Source organism: Jaculus jaculus, chromosome 7 (genome assembly GCF_020740685.1).
Source record: "Jaculus jaculus isolate mJacJac1 chromosome 7, mJacJac1.mat.Y.cur, whole genome shotgun sequence".
Lineage (NCBI taxonomy): Eukaryota > Metazoa > Chordata > Mammalia > Rodentia > Dipodidae > Jaculus > Jaculus jaculus.
Genome location: NC_059108.1, coordinates 35,127,722 through 35,148,225, shown reverse-complemented (window position 1 = coordinate 35,148,225; position 20,504 = coordinate 35,127,722). Strand labels below are relative to the sequence as shown.

Sequence of the window (20,504 nt, the reverse complement as noted above, 5' to 3'; positions counted from 1 at the left end):
GGTGGCAATTTGGGCGATGGAGCCTTGCTGGAGAAGGTAGGCTCTGGACGTGGGGTTATGGTCATTATAGTCTAGCTCCCCCTTACTAATACAATCAAGTTTACTCTTTTGCTACTTCCTGCCAACTGCTATGGCAAGATGCCCAGGCTCTGTTCTACTACACCATGATGAGACTCCCCCTTAAGACTATAAGCTGAAATTAAACCTTCCTCCCATAAGTTGCTTCTGGTCCTATGTCTTGTCCCAGCAAGGAAGAGGTACTCCAACAATCTGGTAGAGGATAGGTGAAACTGACTAGAAGCTTCAATGTGAAAAGCCAGGAAGTGCATCAACCACAGCACAAATGTTCAATTACCAGAGAACTAAGAGCAGCTGTCACTGTCTGACCCTTGGCCCTGCAGACCAGATATGGGCAACTTACCTGTTCCTCCTCTTGTACGCAAGGTCCCAGTGTGAGACGAAGAGTTCACACCCCCAAAGACGGTGAGTCCTTGGCCCCCAGCTGCATGGAAGTTGTTGTAGTTTGGGATGGAGGTCACGCCGAAGCTGGGGTAGTGCTGAGGAGTAGGGTCTGTGCCATAGCGGTACCCGGAGCTCTGGTTCAGGCTGCCGTCCCTCTCCTCTGTCAGTTTTGTAGCTTCTTTATCCTTACATTGCACACAGCCCATTATCTAAGTTCCTGTCAGGATCAGAAGGGAGGCATGTGAGTTTGGGTGCTTCCTAGAAGTAATTTGACAGGCCTGTCCCTTGGATCTTTCAGGCTGGTAGGTAACATGAAGAAAGCAGCAGTTAGAACCAAGGTTAGGGAGATTCACACTTGATCCTCACCTGCTCTGGATGATTGCTGAATTCCAGAACAATGTTCACTGCATAGCAGTTTCCTCCAGATGAGGCCTGCAACCCTTAAAATTCTGTATTATCACATTCCTGGCTATATTAGTATTCTTTTCTTTAGTTACCTCAAAAGATAATGTGTGTGATATAAAGTGGGCTTATACTTTAATATACATTGTACTTCTATCATGACACAGGAAATCTATAGAAGAGGGCTGATGATGGGCCCTCAACTAATCACTACACCTCCTTGTTCACTACCTATTCTTCAGGCCTAAAATGGTGATAAGAATCAAAGTTAAGAACTACTTACTGAATGAAAAATAAAGCTAGAAGAATCAAAGAGTTCTGAGCATCTTGGTATAATGTCACAATAGTCTCCAGAAACAAAATCATTTCAAGCTGCTAATTAACTTTTCAAATTTCGATTAGCTTTTGACATCAGTAAAATCATTTAAAAACCTCAGCCACTGTCCCCCCGCCACCAATTTCTTTAAACCTCCTTCTCCCAGGCGCCTCATCTCACTACATCGCTAAAGACCCAGCTGCTCGTATCCGAGTCCCGAGAAGCAGCATCCTTACTGCTGCTCTCCATTTATGGGCCCCCTTCCTGCTTCACACATGTCAAACTTTTTGGCTACTTACCTTTGGGCCTGGGAAAATAGCCCTGAATACTCTTTCTTTGAAATGTAATGCTTTCTCATGTCCCAGTTGAGACACCACTTCCTCCAAAAGCTTTTTCAGACCCTTCTTCTTACAACCTCTGACAGTGCTTTTCCTAAGTGTTTCCATGGCTCCTGTGCTTTTCCTCATACGGAAACCTATTGTGCCACATTAAAATGTGGTCTGTCCACGTGTTCACTGCATAAAGCACTGCAAGTCCACGGTTCACACTATATTGCCCATGCCCAGCATGCAGTAATTACTCAATAAATAGCAACCAAATGAGCCACGATTCCATAGCTCGCTGTGTCCCCCTGACCCGTCACCATCAAGCCTAACCCTTCTCTTCTCCCAGTGACTTTTACCAGCAATGTGATCTGTGTGCAATGTATGAGAAGTGAAGACTTAGAAGTATATGGTAAAATGGTTAAACGTCCCCACTTTGGACTGCAGAAGGACAGGGAATAGGAGAGTTTGCAGTAGGTGTCCCTTCCAGAACTCTGAAAAGTTCTGGGACCAGAGAGTCAAATAAGGAACATATGAAGCCAGTATAATAACACACTCTCACTGTGGAGGGCGGAGCTGGCATAGAACAGAGGAAACTTGAGGCCGTGAAGGGCAAGGCATGCCTAATAGAAAGGCACCACAGCTTCTCTGTTCTATCTTGCACACATGCAGGAGCTGCCACATGGGCACTACTCTGAGTGCTGTCCTTCTCTTGGACTAGAGCATGGACAGCAGGAGCGGATGATCTACAACCCTCACATTACACAGTTCAGTAAATAAGTATTGAACTGAATGTCAGTTCTTTAGAATGGGAGCGTTTATAAGCAAGTGGCTTATAAACTGAGATCCCTGAACCTGGAACACATTTCCTCATAAATCATATGAGATTAACTTGCAGCATCCTGGGCCCAACATGTTCTCTAACTTACGGTAAAAGGATGATTTGAACAAGTTTCCAAGAGGAAATGCAAAATATCTCCAAGGCATGATTTATTGAAGGCATTTCATCACTGGCTGCTTATGTTGCTTCATCTGACTGATAATTATCTTGCACATTTCCTATTAACTCTTCCATGGTAGAAAGTTGTGTTGAGCTTGCTGTGCAAAGGTCAGCCAGAAAACACTTGCCCCACATACTTTTGTCCTCAGGGATTTTACTGGCTTGCTTTACTACAGGATGAGACTGATTCACAGGAGCACAACATTTGTAACAGTGGCTCCCAGCTGGGGGCAACTCCACCACCCCCTCTAGCAAGAGACAATTAGGCAATGTCTGGAGACATTTTCAGTTGTTACAAATCAGGGTACCATAGGGATCTGGTGGGTACAGGCCAGGAGTCCACTCAACATTCTATACTGATCAGCACAGCCCCACTTAACAGGTAATTACTGGCCCCAGTGGTATGCATGTCACTGTGGAGAAATCCTGATTTACAAAGAGAAAAGAATTTACACCTATAACTTTGAATTGGCTGTTTCCCTCAGGAGAACAAGCAAGCTAGGAGGGAAGCAGATTAAAAAATTGGCATAGGGCTGGAGATATGCTTAACAGTTAAGGCACCTGCGTGCAAAGCCAAAGGACCCAGGTTTGTTTCCCCAGGACCCATGTAAGCCAGATAATGCATCTGGAGTTTGCTTGCAGCAGCTGGAGGCCCTGGTGTGTGTGTGTGCACCATCTTACTCTTTCTCACAAATAAACAAAAGTAAAAAAAAATTAAAAAATTAACATGAAAGAGGCTATGATTTTATGTACTAGCATATTCACTGTGGAGAACCAGGACCTAAACCCAGAACTTTCATTCCAAAGTACTCCTCCAACACCACACCACACCATAAAATACAACACTTACAATAGAACCCTTGCAGAAAACACCGCATCTCACTAAACTAAGAAAAGTCAACCTTCCAAATCTCTAAAAATGTATTACATGTAATAAAATAACAGTGTAGGTAGCATTTTCTGAAATAACGGAGGAAAACAATCCTAAGCTTCTTGAAGTTGGGCACTTTTTTGTCTTTTGTTTCATAGCTGCATCTGTGGTACTATGTAGGTGTTTGTTAAGTGAATAAAAAGTTAAAATAATGTAGAGAAGACAATCTTTGTTTATAGAAGGAATGTGTTCCATGCATTTGAAAGTCTGGGTTTAGTAAGGCTCCTGCACTATCTTGCTCTTTTTCTCTTACAGCCACACACAACGTAACAGAAATAAGAACAGAAACAGCAACATTTAGAATCAGAAATAAGAAATAATGCAGGCTAAGGCCATTAAAAGTTAATCACAATGAAAATGTGTATATACAGACATGTGGACTTTTTCCCACTTGGAAGATGTCATATGAGTTGTACCCAATGTCACCAGGCTCTTGGGCATTTGAGAAAAAAGAGCCATATTATGCAGAGTTTTATACTGTGGCTTTCAGGTCCAAGGATGCAGGTCCAGCAACAGAGGACACACTAATACACTTGCCTTCCATCTGAGGTCCCTGGACAATGCTGCCAATGCCATTCTGAAAGTGGGGCCCTGGAATTCCCCTGTCTAGTAAGACAACACACATCATGCCTAGAAAAGCTGGAGGAGGAGACTGACCAACTGGATCCTATGCAAACTGCTAAGGTCTGGGTTCCAGCTCTGTGACTCTTGTTTGCCATTCCTTTTGGAAACTGAGGGGGCCTGTTTCTACCATGCAAATAAAGTTGATTTAATGAAAATTCCCTTAGTCTTATGAATCTTTTCAAATGTGCCAGCAGCATTATGCAAGTGGGGAAGGGTTGCCAGACATAGAGCTCAAGCACGGCCACACCCTGGTCATGTAAGTATGGCAGACATGGTCACTGTATGCTGCTGGGTCATGGTGTGGTCCCAACTCCTTCACATGGCTCTCCAGTGATAGAAGGTGACCTCGAGGACTTGGTCACCTGCCGCAGGTCTGTCGTGCTCTGGCCTGAAATGAGACTGGCTGAACAGAACACATACTCTCCTACAGACACCAGGCCAAGAGCAATACTACTATTTCAGGTTCCATTGCTGCAGGTTGTGTGTGAGATTTTTGGTGTTTTATGTGACATGAGCCAAAAGCATGCAGAGGCCCCCAGCAAACATTCCTTCCTCTTGAGACAGGTGCTCTGGCCACAGAGGAGGGATGGTGGGGAGGAAAGGTGAAAATGACAAGTAACTGTCATTTCAGCAAGGTAAGCACTTTTTTGCCCAGGAACTGACCTAGGAGAGTGTGGAGTGTGGAGTGTGGAGCAGTGACTGCCTTTGGGCATCACTTCCTGTTCGTGACAGCCTGGAGGCCAGTCTTGGAGAAGGACAGGAGAAGACATGTCAGTCAGTACTCTGAGGGGACACGCTTTCTGGTGCTGCCACTGATTAGGCTTTGGCTCTGTTCTCCCCTGTTCCTGGGAAGGTTTCATGATAGAATAAGAACAAGGGAGAGATCTGAAGCCATATGTGAGGGGCTGAGATGAGCACAGCCTGAAGAAGAATGCAGAGCAGAGTCATGGGTCCATCTGTGGCTTTCACTTTTCCAAGGAAAAGGAAAAGATGTGGCCAAGGCACAGCAGCAGAGATGACTGACTTCAGGACAGGAGGCTTGTGACCAGGGCTCTTGATTCTTGTACAATTAGAAACATGAGAGAAGGGGCTGAGGTAGGAGGATCACTATGAGTGTGAGGCCAGCTGGTGTTACATAATGAGTTCTAGGGCAGCCTGGCCTAAAGTGAGACCCTGTCTTGAAAAAAATCCAAACCTGAGGGACAGAGGAGGTGGATCAGTTGGTAAAGTCCTCACCTCATAAGCATGAGGACCTGAGCTTGGATCCCCAGTAGTTACACAAAAGCTGGATGTGGGCAAATGTGCCTATAATCTCAGCACTGGGGAAGGGGATATAGCTAGATTCCCCCAGGCAAGTTGACTACTTAGCTAGTCTAGCTGAATTGGTCAGTTCCAAGTTTAGTGAGACTCTGTCTCAAAAAGTAAGGTGGAGAGTGATTGAAGAAACACCTGACACTGACCCCTATATGCATGTGTTCACACACATACCTACATGTACACCAAACATATTTACACAACAAAACAAAACACACACAAAAAAAACAAAACCTGAGTGTTACTTCACTACATTCTCAGTGGAGACAGTAAATCCCTTGGAATCCCAGGGATGCTGTACTGAGTCCTCACCACATAAGTGCTGGGGGCGCTATTTAGAGACAGAAGAAGACCATGCTGGCAGTGGTGGAAGCTGAGTTACAAAGAGTTTGTTACTGGAATCTCCAGATTTTCTAGTATCTTTTAAAAAATTATTTATCTATTTGCAAGTAGGGAAGGAGGGAGGAAGGGAGGAAAGAGAAGAGAAGAGAAGAGGACACAGACAGAGAGGATGGGTGTGCCAGGGTCTCTAGCTGCTGTAAACAAACTCCAGATACATGCACCACTCTGTGTATCTGGTTTTACATGGGTACTGGGGAATCAAACCCAGGTCATTAGGCTTTGTATGCAAGTACCTTAACCATGGAGCCGTCTCCCCAGCTCCCTAGTATTTTTCAATCCTTCACAAAAGGGCTTTCTTCTTTTGTAGGACATGGAATCAGCTGATCCTGACATCCTGTGGATGAGTGCAGGTAGGGCTGTCTTCTGGGCATAGCTAGAAAGGTCCTGGAATTGTAAGACTGCAGAGAAAGAATGACTGTGCTGGCCACTCTGGGAGGTACAAGTATTTCCTGAGGTCCTGAGGCAAAGACAAAGGCCCAGCTGTGTTGGTACTGGTGCTGAGTCTAGCTGGTGGCTTTATTCAGCAGAGCTATGAGAAAAAGGGGTTTTGCCTACCTGGGAAAACCTCCTTGCTGTTTTCACAGAAGGCATAAGGCTCTGCTATGGTGAGGAGAATTCTGGGCTATCTCCCAAGAGTCCCACCCCTGTATCCCGGGTGGTGTGAATGATGAGATAGTCACTCCTGTAATAAGTGATGTGACTTGATAGAGCTGACTTTCAGAAAGGGAGATTGGGCTGGAGAGATGGCTCAGCAGTTAAAGGCACTTGCTTGCAAAACCTGACAGCCTAGGTTCGATTCCCTAGTACCTATGAAAAGCCAGATTCACAAAGTGGTGCATGCGTCTGGAGTTTGTTTGCAGTGGCCAAGAGGCCCTGGTGTGTCCATACTCACTCCCTTACACACATTCTCTCTCTGTTTCTCATACACACACAAACACACACAGAAATATTTATATAAAAAAGGGAGATTATCCCAGGTGGACTAACCTCATCAAGTCATCAGGTAAGTCTTTGAAAGGAACAGCTCTTTCTCAACATGCAGAATCAAAAAGATGTCCAAGCATGAGGGACCTTCCCCACAGTAGGTCTTAACATTGAAGGAGTCATGTGACCAGATATGTGCGTATCTTGAGGAGCTAAGAACTGCTCACAGCTGGCAGATAGCAAGGGAATGGTACATTAGTCATATAACCACAAGGAACTGAGTTTGGAAAAAAGCCTGCATGAGCCATAAGACAGATTCTTCCCTATTGAAGTCTTAGGATGAGCCCTTGATTCTAGCCTTGCTGAACAAAGAATTCAGCCACACCACACCTGGGCCCCTGGCTCACAGACGGTGAGCTAATAGAGGTGCTGTTTGAAGCCACTAACCTTAATAGCAGTAGGAAACGAATGCCTATTATGTGGGATGGGCACTATGGAGACGAAGGTCCCAGCCATGGCAGTGATGGCCAATACCCAGTTAGCGCTCACTGCAGGTCAGGTATTGCACCATGCCCTAGAGTAAGTGATCCCATGAAATTCTCCTAGCCTGCCAAACACTGGCATTCTTATTTTCCTATGCTTTGTAAAAGCGGAGCAGAAAGGGTAGGGAATGTGTCCATGGCTAAGCCCGGATGAGGATGGAAGATGAAGCCAGACAGTTGTGTCCATAGCCAGCACCCAGAACCTTTGCACCAGAGCTGATTCATGCACCATGGAACCGTGACCAGTCCATGTAACACAGTGAGGAGGGAACCCCCCAGAGAGAAGGCCCCTGCCGCCACAGAGTCGTTTTCAGATTTAGCGATGGGCCTCAGCACCCCATCTTCACTCTACACAGTAGAGTCTGGAGGTGCTAGGACCACGGTACAGATGATGAGTCACTTCTTCCTTGGTGTGGTGGCATCTTAATGACCATTTAAACCAACATCACTAAAGCAGCCCTCAATTTCCTGATCTTTCCAAGTTATGGGGAATATTTTATAAGGATCATGAGGGAGGGAGGCAGCATTGGGTTCCTTGGTATAAATGTGATCTCTCCTACTACATTTAAAACATGAATTATTTTACAGGAAAAATATTTTTGGGATATATATATACTTCATAACTTGAGATGTCCATGTAATTCCCCAACCAAGCACAAAATAACAGATTTCTACTGATGGAGGTGTCTAGTGAAGGAGAATCTGTATCAAACATAAGTCATAAATGCTGCAGCCCGAGTTGAGAACAATGTGGATACTGGCCACAGGCAGTAACTGGAAAACAGACTATTTAAACATCACATCCAGGCTTGGCTGCAGAAACAGTTCAGGCATGACTCTGCAAAGGCCCCGGGGCTGTGAGGATGGGGCTTTCCCTATACTGCACCACAAGGAGATGAGCTGATGAAAGCCGCTCACTGTTGATACGCAGCACATTAGGGAAGGCGCAGTCCCAGCACACAGCTATCTGTGGCTCCTCATCTCACCTTTTCTTGTTTAGCTGATCCCCAGGCTGAAGCTGAAGCTGGACCTCCTTCCCTCCTGCAAAGCCTCCCACTCCTCTATGACTGGAGACCTGAAAGGCTGACAAAAGTGTGAGACGCCCTCGAGTGAGAGTCAACACTGCCATCAGCCAACTGAATGCCGGACCAGGTCCCAAACCTAAATGGTCAAATCAAATTTTAATACCAAACTGTAGAGAGCCTAGAGAGACTGCAAACGGAGGGTAAGAATATCTTCCTATGTACATTTTGCTTCGGAGCTGAGGGTTAAGATAAGAGTGAAGAGATGATGCGAATAAGGACAATGGGCTTTGACCCTGTCTGCAGGAAAGGGCCAGGAGGAACTGGGGTACAGATCCGTAAGTTTTGTCCACCTTTCCCTCCCCAATGCTTTCAGAAAACAGAAAAGTCCCTTTGGATAATACTTTTAAATTTCATCTTATTTTGTGAAATTTCACAAACCATGAAAGGTATCTACTTAAAGTTAATACTCCAGTGGTTATTAGGATGTTTACAAAGAAAGCCATCACTACTACTTAATCACAGGGTATGTTTATCAATCCCCAAAGAAACCCATGCTCACTAAGCAATCATTTTTCCATTCTTGTCAGCCCAGGCTCTGACAACTACAAATCTACCTTGCATTTCTGCAGGTCTGCCTGTTCTGGACATGTGTACGAAGGAGATTCCACACAAGTGGCCTTTGTGGTTGTCTCTCTTCAGTTGCCATAATGCTCCTGAGACTCATCCATATTGCAGCATGTGTTAATGTATCATTCCTCTTATAACTAAAAAACACCCCACTGTATGGTTACACCACATGGCACTTTAGTCAATCATTGGACATTTGGATTGTACTCTTTTTGAATTATTCTGTTATGAACATTCACATATAAGCTTTTTGTGTGGAGATGTTTTCAAATCTTTTGAGCTAACATTTTAAATTTATTTTTATTTATTTATTTTGGGGATAACATTTTAATATATAAGATATATAGTTAAGATAAACTATGATTAAGTAAATGGGAAAACATCAACTGACACACAAAAATAACCAACCTACAAAACTTATGGGAAAATATTACTTCTACTAGTAATCAGAGAAACACAGTTCAGATTAGAGACATCATTCTTCTAAGTCCACAGACTAAAAATGTATACAACAGTGATGAAGAGACCTTGAAATGAATACTCTCCTACACTGTTCTCTGCTAGGAATTTGGTAATATCACCGAAAAGCCTTAAAAATGGGCATGATCTTTGATCTGTGAGCTTGTGCTAAGAGATACCTTTAAAAATGATACAGAGAATTCTCTGGAGTGCTATTTATCATTTCAGAAATTAGAAAACTTACTACTTGCCTAGCAAGATGATGGCTAAGTGAACTGTAATGTGTACCCATAGTGGAAAGTTAAGCAGAGTATAAAACTTGTACTTACAGAAATGATCACTACTATTGGAAAGTGGTCATATTATACTAAGATGAGCTGCATGACTACAAACAGATGGACAGAAGGAAACATGACATGGACATGAGGAAACATACTGAAAGTCTGGAGGCAGTGACATTATCAGAGACTGCATTCCTTGCTGTTTTTCCCCCTCAGGATGTCTAGACTGAGAATGCACTATTCTCACCAATAAGAATAAATCATCTTTACCCTTTTATTAAGAAAACTCCCAGTAGTTTTAGTTCTTGATTAAATTTGTATGCAAGTTGAAACAACCAAACACGGGTAAGGTTTACTTTGTGAACTAAACATTAGGAGAACTAGAGGCCAATGCCACAGACATTCAGTGGTAAGCTCCTCTGGATGGTGTGAAAGGTGAGTGGAACCAAAGAACAGTGGGCTCTGGGAGTGCTATGACAGCTGCGTTGGGGCAGGGGGCAGGTGTTGAGTGCACACAGATGAACAGTGCAGAGTCTAGTTAAGGACATAGATGAGCCAAGCCATACAGTCATATCAGAGGACTCTGCGGTGACAAGGGGGATAATGGAACCAAGAGCAGGGGAATGGGTGAATGGGGACTGGAGAAGCTTTGAGCCCTAAGTCCCAGGTACCTGGAGGATTCAGTCAGATCAAAGTCCTCACACAAGCAACTCATGCACCTAAACAAGGGCTCTTAGTGAGAAACCGAGCCCCACACCCTTGCCTGGCTCTAGGAAGGAGGGGAGCAGGAAGCAGTCCAGTATGCTCTCTGGATCCTGGTTGGTGATGAAGCAGGAGACAGGTTGACATGCTTGTTTCCTTCACTCTTTCCTTCAAGCATTCAGTCTGGCACGAGGCTTTGACTTTTAAGTCACTAGCCCGGGAACCTGGGACAAACCCAGGAGAATACAGAGCAGTAATAGCACTAGTTTCTGAAACACAGAGTCCAACAAAGACATGACTTCCCAATGTTGGTATTTAGTCAGGCATGTTTCTTCCCTCCTTGTCCCTGCTCTGTGGAAACAACCACAGGAAAACAAAGACAAAAACATGGGCCCGGTGTGGTGGTGCATGCCTTTAATCCCAGCACTTGGGAGTCAGAAGTGGGAGGATCACTGTGAGTTTGAGGCCACCCTGAGACTACATAGTGAATTCCAGGTCAGCCTGAGCTAGAGTGAGATCCTACCTCAAAAAAACAAAACAAAAAAATAAAAAACAGGGCTTCCCCTCATGAACCACCAAGGACAAGCAGGGAAGCCAGTGTTGCGCCTAGGCCTCAGTGGCAGAGATTGGCTCTCTGGGCTGCCTGTTTCAGGAACAGTTGTAGCAAGACTGGCAGATGGCCAAGGGTCAGGGTGTCACCTGGCACAGACATAAGCAAACACATTAACACAAAGCTGTCTGAACAGGAGTCAATGTCCCCTGAGGGGAAGGTGGAGAATGAAAACCCACGAGGCTCCCTCTCTGGCCAACAAGACCCTGCTTTGCAGACCTCTCCAGATGATCCTACACGTGGCTCAGTTTTTCAACAACAACAAAAATGGTGAACTCTTTTTTTCTTTCTTTAGTTCACTCGTTCCAATCAGTAAGATCCACTCTTGAGAGCAGCAGGTAGAGCATGTTCACAGAACTGTGCTTGTGGGTGCCACCCCAGCCTGGCCTGAAAGTTTGGCTGTGAATGCATTTTGCCATCTGCATGGCAGTTCTGGAACTGAGGTGGGTATCTTTTCTTGAAGAATGATATGGGCCCAGTCCCTCAGGCTCTGGTCTTTTTTCAAGCTGCAAGGGAACCAATGCCAGCAGCGTGACTTCTGCAGTGTGAAGAGACACTGCCCTCGAACTCCATGGCCTCTACTGAGCCCTCACAGCAAATAGCAGTGACAGAGGGAGCAGAGAGGTGACTCCAGCCAGCCTCCTTCTCTTTATCTCACAGAAGCCCTGAAGTACACAGGACAGTGGCTGCCTTCCTGCCCCTCTGGAGCCCAGGCAGGCAGATGCTGAGGTCTTTGCTGTAGTGAAGCTTTCACCAGAAGTTCCAAGACAAGTGCCTTGAAGAAACAGGAGATTAAAGGAGGGTGGCAGGAGCACATGGAGCCACTTGCAGGCAGCCAGTGCTGGGTCCCAGCAGCACTTAGAAAATAGCATTTAGGGTGACACACTGGCTGCTCTGTATGAGGAGAACCCAGCTAGACCACTTGATGCTGTATTTTAAAACCGGCCAGAAATTTTTCTTTTAATTTAAACAAACCCAAAAGAGTAAACAAATATATTATGAGCTAGTATATACTTTATAAACATTTATTGCTTATAAAAGTTATGGTAAATCAACTCAGTAGTGACTTTTCACTTGGTATGTGAATTTTTTTTAGTGCTGTCTTACAAAATAATTGTTATCTCCTTATAGGTAGCAGAACCATCTCAAGCCCCTCCCCACTAGGATCATACAGAACTGTGGTGTAAGTTGCCAGGTCCAGAAAGAATACAGCCTTGACAATTCTGAGACCCAAATTCATTAGTGACAAGAAGTGAGTCATGGAGGATGCAAGCTGAGGAGGACGTGGCTGATTGTACACTGCAACCACAGCTGGGCCCAGGACCACACAACTGAAGGCCACTTCAGACTTTCTTCCATAGCTGGGTCCATGTCACTCCATGAGGTCAGCGGACTGTGAGTGGGCATGACAAATCCAAAGCCTGCATCCTTCAAGTGGGAATGGTTATCTTCCCTTTTCCTTCCTGCTTTCTGTAGGCTGCAGGGTGGATGTGGCACTGGGAACCCTGCTTCAACAGACAGAGGATGATGACCCAGTAAGGAAGCACAAAACCTCAGAAAGAGCGAACCGTGGACCACCCTGCAACAACAGCTTGTGACTCCTACACGAGAGAAGCATGCATGTCTGTCTTGCGTGAACCCGTTCTGGGGGAGGCTAGGGACAGCACATGCAGTGGGTCTTTCTGTCATAGCAGGCAGCCTGCACCCGGTCACAAGGAGGAAGTACATTTAACATCATAGGTCAAAGGTTGTTAGCTGTCCTGTACCTTCAGCACTGTCCACCAACCTGCTTTGACACCAAAGGGATCAATTGTTGAGAAGTAATCTTCTGCCTAGCGCTTTATTGTCTCATCTCACGGCAACCTTACCAGTGGCTCACAGACTTGAAGTACTTGCCTGAGACTTAGGTATGTGCTGCAATGACATCTGTGTTGTCTTTTGCTGGCATCCTCTGTTTTTAGCCATTTCTAGGTCCACATAGGTTGCTTGCTAAGTCTCCAGGGCATCTTGGTCTTCTAGTATAAAGCTCTTGCATTGGAGAAGGTCTGAAAGCAGTGGCATTCACCTGCATCAAGGCTGAGGAGTAACTGTGTGGGTGGAGGTGACCTTCCAACACTCTGGAGCTGATTCCTCATCACTGAGCAACAGACTTCAACCAGGAGCTCCCCAGGGTGTGTCAACACCAACATTGCTAAAGAGGCCAAGCACTTCATCACATCCTCAAGCATAACCACTGACCAGCACAACACAGCACTCACTGTCCCTAAGCCAAACCTTGGGAATCATGAAGACTCAGGCTGTGACTTGGCCAAGTAGTTGTGTTTGGCTATAAATGTGTCCCTGCCATTGCCAGAGCCAGAATCATGGCATACCCTGAGACTCTCATGATGTGAGAAGAGCTACTCTTGTGGCCGGCACCTTTTCTCTTCTCTCATTTGTACCAGGGTTAAGATGTTCTTTCTTAAAAAGCTTTCAGAGACCTGGCTAGGTCCTCCATGTTCCTTTGTTACTAACAAAGAAAAAGTCACAATCTGGCTCAACTGTTCACTGTGACAAGCTCTGGTCTTCACCCACCTCCTCTCTCCTCTCTCTCAGCTGTCTACCAGGGACTGCTAGGTACAGCTGTGCTCCTTCTGAGCTGCAGACAAGGAAGAAAGAAAGAAAACAATAACAAGAATAAAGAAAACTTCCTCCCATCCCTCAAACAAAAGTCACTCAGAAATCACCATAGTAACAAATCACCAGTTTTCAACTGCTTCATTTCCCTTGCATTGGTCTTTCTGCACACATCCTTATGTTTCTATTCAGCCCTACCTCCAGCCTTTATTTAGCAAATACATTTTGATTTCCCTCTCTGTGACAAGTCCTGTGCTAAAGGACTGTGTATGTCAAGTCAAGAAATCATGGCTCCTGAAGAGGGAGACAAGTGTATGCATCCACAGTGGTCTCATGCTGGGGAAGGGAGTGCAGAAGGAGTTCTAACTCGCTAGGCCCGAGGCTAGGAAGGGGAACAGACATTAAACCAGAAGAGGAGGAGGTAGGCACTGCAGGCAAGGAACAGCACACTGGAATGCTCATGGAACCACATGATGCTGTCAAGGAACCGTCAGTGGTCCTGTGGCTTCATTTCTGTTCATGTTTAGGGAGCACTCAAACATGTGCCAGGCCCACTGGGAGACTGGGCACAAAGGCTAATGACGACAGCCTTCTGTTCAAAGGAGTTTACAGTTCCATGCCAATGAAAAGGGTAGCTATGAAAATGTGTAAGAAGCAGACCAGAGACAAGCACATGTGTGTCATGTGTGCTGACTCTGCAGAGTCACCATGGTGCCTGTCATTTTACTTTGTGCAGTACAAAATTTATCTCCTTTGTTCCATCAACAGCATAAGGGACTGGCTGTCAGTATTACTAGTATCTACCAGTGGCACTATGTTATAGCTAGGGAAATTCATGTTAGGAAGTCAAGTTACTTGCCTCAGGTCTCACACCTATGTTGAACTGGACCTTACCCCAGACCTGACTACATCTCTCATACACTTACAGCACTCAGCTGATGTTTATTTGGCATTGAGTGGGAGTTACACTGGTCATGACAGACACACACTGAAACCATGGGGTAGCCAGACAGAGACAAGAGTGGAAGCATTGTGGGTGGGCAGCTGGACAGAGTGGCATCTAAGTAAGACACAATTCCCTCAGCTGGACAAATGACTATCCATTCTAGCTACCTGCCCATGCATAATTCATACCTCATAAATCATTCCCCATAACAGCAAAGCGGTGGTGTTTGTTGCCTGTGAGAATAAAGATCTGAAACCATGGATGACTGCAAAGGTGACTTACTGGACTTCAGAAGCTCCATAATAAACAGAAAGCCCTGGCACAAAAAGCAGCTCAGGATCGTTTTTGGGCTGCTGGAAGTGGGAGCTGAGATCCTGTTGTATGGCTGCGTAGGCAGTGGTTTAAACATGACAAGGACAGATAGCAGCAGAAGGATTGTGATGCAGGACATCAGGAGACACAATGCCGTAACGAAGAAGTACAGAACAACTAATATCCAATAAATGACTGAATTAGCAAGGAGCCTGAAGGAGTGGCTGCGGCCAGAGGTGCAAGGGGCCATACCCTTCTGCTCCTGTTCTAGAGCTGGCTGTCAGGCTCGACACAAACGCCTCTGTCATGATGCACAAGTGCCAGTCACACCTCAGTGCTACCTGCTCTATATGGCTTGCTTTTCAGCCATGGCAGCTCTGCTCAGCCCAGTCAGAGGAGGAAACTCTTGCTTATCCACCAGCAAGAGTCACCAACAGAAACATTTTGTCCCCACTGAGCTCCCATAGAGAGGCCTTATAAGATGGTGATGACCTGAGTGTAGCCTTGTTTTCTGCTCCAGCCCTGGTTCAACAAAACCCACACTGACTCAGCAACAATGGTACACACCTGGAACAAGCCAAGCAACAGTTCTACTATAATTCTTTCCGGAAAAGGCTGATTTGGGCCATTATTATCATCCCAGGTAGAAAAAAAAAGTCTGTACAGCCTACATGTTCTTGGTGTCTCCTACACCTGGTCAGGTTTCATCTTTCATTTGGACACATGGTCCCCAAATACATGTCCATCCAGACCCTTTCCTTTGTTCCTAGCCTACACCCTTCTCTTAATATCTGTATTTTCGGGCTGGAGAGATGGCCTAGCAGTTAAGCGCTTGCCTGTGAAGCCTAAGGACCCTGGTTCGAGGCTCAACTCCCCAGGACCCATGTTAGCCAGATGCACAAGGGGGCACACGCGTCTGGAGTTTGTTTGCAGTGGCTGGAGGCCTTGGCATGCCCATTTTCTCTCTGTCTGTCTGCCTCTTTCTCTCTCTGTCTGTTGCTCTCAAATAAATAAATAAATAAACAACAAAAAATATTAAAAAAAAAAGATCTGTATTTTCTACATAGGTTCATACTGACACTAAAAAAGAAACATTGGGAAAAATAGTAGACCTGCCTAACTCCTACAGGACAAGAGCTTAGACTGGTTTCTGCTTTCTTAAGCCTACTAAACTTTTCTAACTTGTTTTTCTTGCTTTCTCAACTATATTGCAACCACTTTAAATCTGTTTCAGTTCTGACATGCTTGCTGCTTAATCTTACCTCCCATTCTTTGCTATTTCTTTTGTGCCTCAAACTCTTGACTCTTCAAGTGAAAATAACCACCTCAAATTTCTTCTCATTGTTTTGACTACTGCTCCAAAACAGATAAAAAAGCAATTTAATCGTTCTTTGGCTTTGCTGTCAAGGCCAGTTGTCAAAACTATCACCTACTTTCAACCTATTTCTAAAGAAAATCAAACCTACCACAAAAGGCCATCCTTCACTTCATGTTGTAATTCCAACACGGAGAAGCCATGCTATTGGTAGAACCTCAGCCTGTAGCATAGCAAGTATCAGTGAGTGTGTGAAATGTGAGATCCACGCAGTGTTGGCAGCACACTAGTACCACAACTCTGGAAAAGCAACCTTGCAGTACTGAGTTAAGATGAAGATGACCCATCTTATGTGCAGCCATTTTATTCCTAGGTGTTCATTCTAAAGAAACATGGTAATGAACCAAGGGGTAATACACTCGAGGTGTGAGGCTCAGGAATCTGAGGTGCCTTCCTTTTATATAGGCCTGCAAGGGAGACTGGGCCTACCTCCACTGTAGGGGTCCGTGATCCAAGGCTTACATTTCAGCTCAAATCTGTATTTGGAGCCAGGTGGCTTCAGGGTCCATGTTGCAGCCCAGGAATGCTCAATGGAGAAGAGTGAAGGCTGGGACAGGCACATTCCTGTGTATTTCTTGTCTTTTTTCCCCAAGGCTATTATTCTGAGGATGTGGATGCTCTTTCTTTCCACTGCCTTTGGTGGCTAGGCTTGGAGTTTTGGCTTGGTGTTTTCTACCTTAAGCTCCACCTCACTAGGGGTGGGGTCTGGAGCTGGTGGAACCATTCTTACACAGGCCTGACTTGTCCTCACAGAGGATCTACTGTTGCCTGCACTTCAACAAACACTTCCCATGCCCAGATCAAGTGACATCAAGGAACATCTTGCCTTCCTTCGAGAAGCTGTCCCTCCCCTGCTGCCCTACCTGCTCTAGTTCAGGTTAGTTGTGTCGTGGTGGCTCCTGTCACCTTGACTCCCATTCGTTTTTCCTGCTGAGAATGTCTGCAATGCAGGCCATCAGCCTAAAGGAGGAGGTCCTCCTCCAGCCTCCTTTTCTCCCTATTGGGAAGGGAACCAGTTACGAATCACAGTGGCTGGCAAGATCGCCCTGCTGCTTTGTTGCTATGATCCTGTTCTGGAACCAAAATGTCCTGGGGTCAAAGTGGAACCACATATGGTCACTGTTTTTGCAGTTTAAAAATATCTTCAAGGTATCAAAATCTCTATGAATTCCACTGGTCACCTGAAACCTGCACTATCATTCAGCACCAGCCATGTGTAGAGGGTGGAAACAGTTTGTTGGGACTAAGTGTAGGGTCTGGCAGCTGCTCATGTGTGGGAGATGTTAAAGTTATGGTGAGAGGCAATCAAGGTGATAAGATGATGTACACACAGATGGGAATCTGGGGTGGGCTTTAGGGAGGAGGAAAGTCCATCTTCTCACATCTCAAGCCTGGTCTCATAGCCTGCCCGTGCACCCCTCCTGTGTGGGGTCACTCAATGTTCTCACTAGAGCTGTCTAGCACCTGCCCAGCCAGCGTCTCCAGAGGCCCCCTACCAGGCACTTGGTTATTTGAGGCGGCAGGTAGGAGAGGGATGGGAGTGATTTCTTTTTTAATAATTTCAATTCCATCCCTTTAGTTTTAAGGTCTTCTTTCATGCCTACCCTCCTTCTCATTACCCCTGGGTGTCAGGAGGTCAGAGAGCCATGATTGAAGGGAAGGATTCTAATTTAGGTAGATGGTTAAAGCCCTTCTGGCTCCTTCAACATGAAATGTAGATTGCGGCAACTGCAAAGGTCTACGCTCACTTACTGATGGGAAGCTACTGGCACTTGATCATCTGACCTGAAACAAAAAAAAAAAAAAAAAGGAAAAAAGGAAAAAAGGAGCTGCTGGGCTGAGTGGCACAAGCCTGTAATCCCAGCTGCTTCGGAGGCAGAAGCAAAAGGATCACAATTTAAGACCTACTTCTGCTATAGAGTGAGTGCAGGATCAGCTGAGCAACTTAGTGAGACCCTGTTTCAAAAATACAAATAATAGGGGCTGGCTCAGTGGATAAAGTACTTGCCATGCAGTCATTGGTATCGAAATGTGGAACCCTACCACCCAAGAAAAAACCCCAGTCTTTGTGGCAGTCATCTGAGGGAGAGACAGGAAAACCTGTTGGAAGCTTGGTGAAAGTAACAGTGAACAATGTGAGACCCTGCTTCAAAGGAAGTGGAAGTCTAGAACAAGCACCTGAACTATGTCCTATCACCCCACACACCCACCTTAGGACGTGCACATCCTACCCTCAACACACCCCACCAAGAAACAAAATCAAAACAAGAACAGGCTGAAGATACAGCTCAGTGGTATGTGCCATCTATGCCCGGCCTGTACGAGGCCTCGGGTTCCATCACCGCAGAACCATAAACAACACTGACAAAACAAAAAAAGCCAAGGCAATATCAACTTGACTATGTTCCAATGACTAGAAAGCATTTTGTCACACCAAAGGTACAACGTGAACCTTAGGCATTAGCAGGCATGTGCATGTGGGGACAGGATTCAAGATGGCGCCTGGTGTTTTCTTGGTGGGAGGACTGACCTTTATATCCCAGGTACAAATGAAACCCAGTGACTTCCTAGTCCTTTGAAAATGGCTAGTCACCCACTGCAGGCATCCAGTCACTCCTGAGAGCTGATCACCATGGACCAGGGACCATATTCACTGTGTTAACAAATTACTGTGACTGAAAACTGGAAGAAAAGGAAGAGGGTTGACTTGGTGGGTACACAGGTAGCTGCACAGCATGAGGGCTTGAGGTTAGATCTCCAAAATCCACGGCCTTACCCAAGACAGACACCCATCAGTCTTCACCTTCTACCTTGTTTAATGCAAGGTCTCTTGTTCAGTGCTACATACACCTCCAAGGACTCTTCTGTCTCAACCTCTCATGTCACCACTGAGATGCTGGATTACAGACATGCCAGGCCTTCTGTGGTTTCTGGGGATCTGTACTCAGGCCCTTCCATTTACACAGCAAGCACTACTCACTGAGCCACCGCCCTAACCCCTGGTGTTTTGTTTTGTTTTGTGACAGGGTCTCACTGTGTAGCCTGTCTGGCCTTGAACTTGTGGACAGCTTCTTGGCTCTGCCTCCCCAGTTCAGAGATTATAGGCAGGACCACCACACGAAGCTCCTGACTCACATTTTTAATTAGTTGGAAGGTGGCAGTACAGGATTGCTTATCAGCTAGTGTAACTGCCTTTTTAAAAATCAATCAGAATCATGTCAAAGGGCCGATTTCAAGGTTCATCAAAGCTAAGGCACTGGGGCGCACCACACTTCTGCAGATCATAGCTGATTTCCACCCAAATATCCAGGCTCTAGCACAGACTTCTCTGAATCCCACTCCCAGGACTGGCGGCACAGAGAGAAACAAACACATCTAAGCAGAGGGAGCACGTTTAGCGTCACTTCTTAGTAAAGTTATGCACAGTTGTGAAAACCCTCACATTTCAAGGCACAGTCCTCCTGGCCTGGGACAGTGCTCAATCAGAAACTGAGAAAGAACCAAAAACATGTGGGTCTGCGCAGCCACAGTCCTCAAGGATCACTTCTGTGGCTCTTGAAGGATAATTAGCCTCTCCCCAAAAGCTGCTTCCCTCAAGACTGGGGCAGATCTGACCCAAGCCTGACCTCTCCTTGAGGTTTTTTGAGAAGTGGCTCCAAAAATATTCAGAGTAATGGCACTGCTGGATCAAATCATCAATCAATGTGCAGGAGACGGGCTTCCCTCTGAGCGCTCTGAACATGGTCAGACAGGCCTTCTTTACTCAAGCAAGGACCGCTACTAGCCAAATTACGCCCGACCCTGAGTTAGCTGGAAGATGATGGTACAGCATTGCTCATCTTTTTTATTTTTTAAATAATTCTTATTTAAATGTGTGTGTCAGAGAAGAGAGAAAGTTTGCCACTACAAACTTACTCCAGATGCATGCACCATGTTACGTATCTGGCTTTACACAGGTACTGAGGAACTGAATTCAGACAGGCAGGCTTTGCAAGAATGCACCTGTAACTGCAGAGCCATCTCCCCAACTCCCAATGCTTATCTTTTAGCATAATTATTAGGGTAAAAATCCAAAATAAAATCAAAGAAAAATCTTAGCCTGAATCATATCCAAGGGCAAATTTCATGGGTCATTTAAATGAAGACACTAAGACCAACTATCTTGTCTGCAGGTAATAAGCTATTGGGAAGGGTGTGGCCCTGTAACATTCCAGGTTAACGGGGTTTGGACTATTGAGGTAGAATTTCTTGCTACCCATCAACCTCCTGACCTATTTGCTCAATAACTGTGTGTTTGCTACAGACAGGCTC

At 45.5% G+C, this 20,504-nt stretch overlaps 1 protein-coding gene across 1 annotated transcript in view; it reads right to left on the bottom strand.

The window, feature by feature from the left end:
* The window catches only part of Fyn (FYN proto-oncogene, Src family tyrosine kinase), a 207,786-nt gene that overhangs the window by 58,021 nt on the left and 129,261 nt on the right, over positions 1 to 20,504 (bottom strand). Inside the window, exon 4 of the mRNA XM_004660642.2 lies at positions 422 to 679. Coding sequence (XP_004660699.1) covers positions 422 to 668 — 247 coding nt within the window. The 5' untranslated portion in view covers positions 669 to 679. The remainder of the gene's footprint in view (positions 1 to 421; positions 680 to 20,504) is intronic.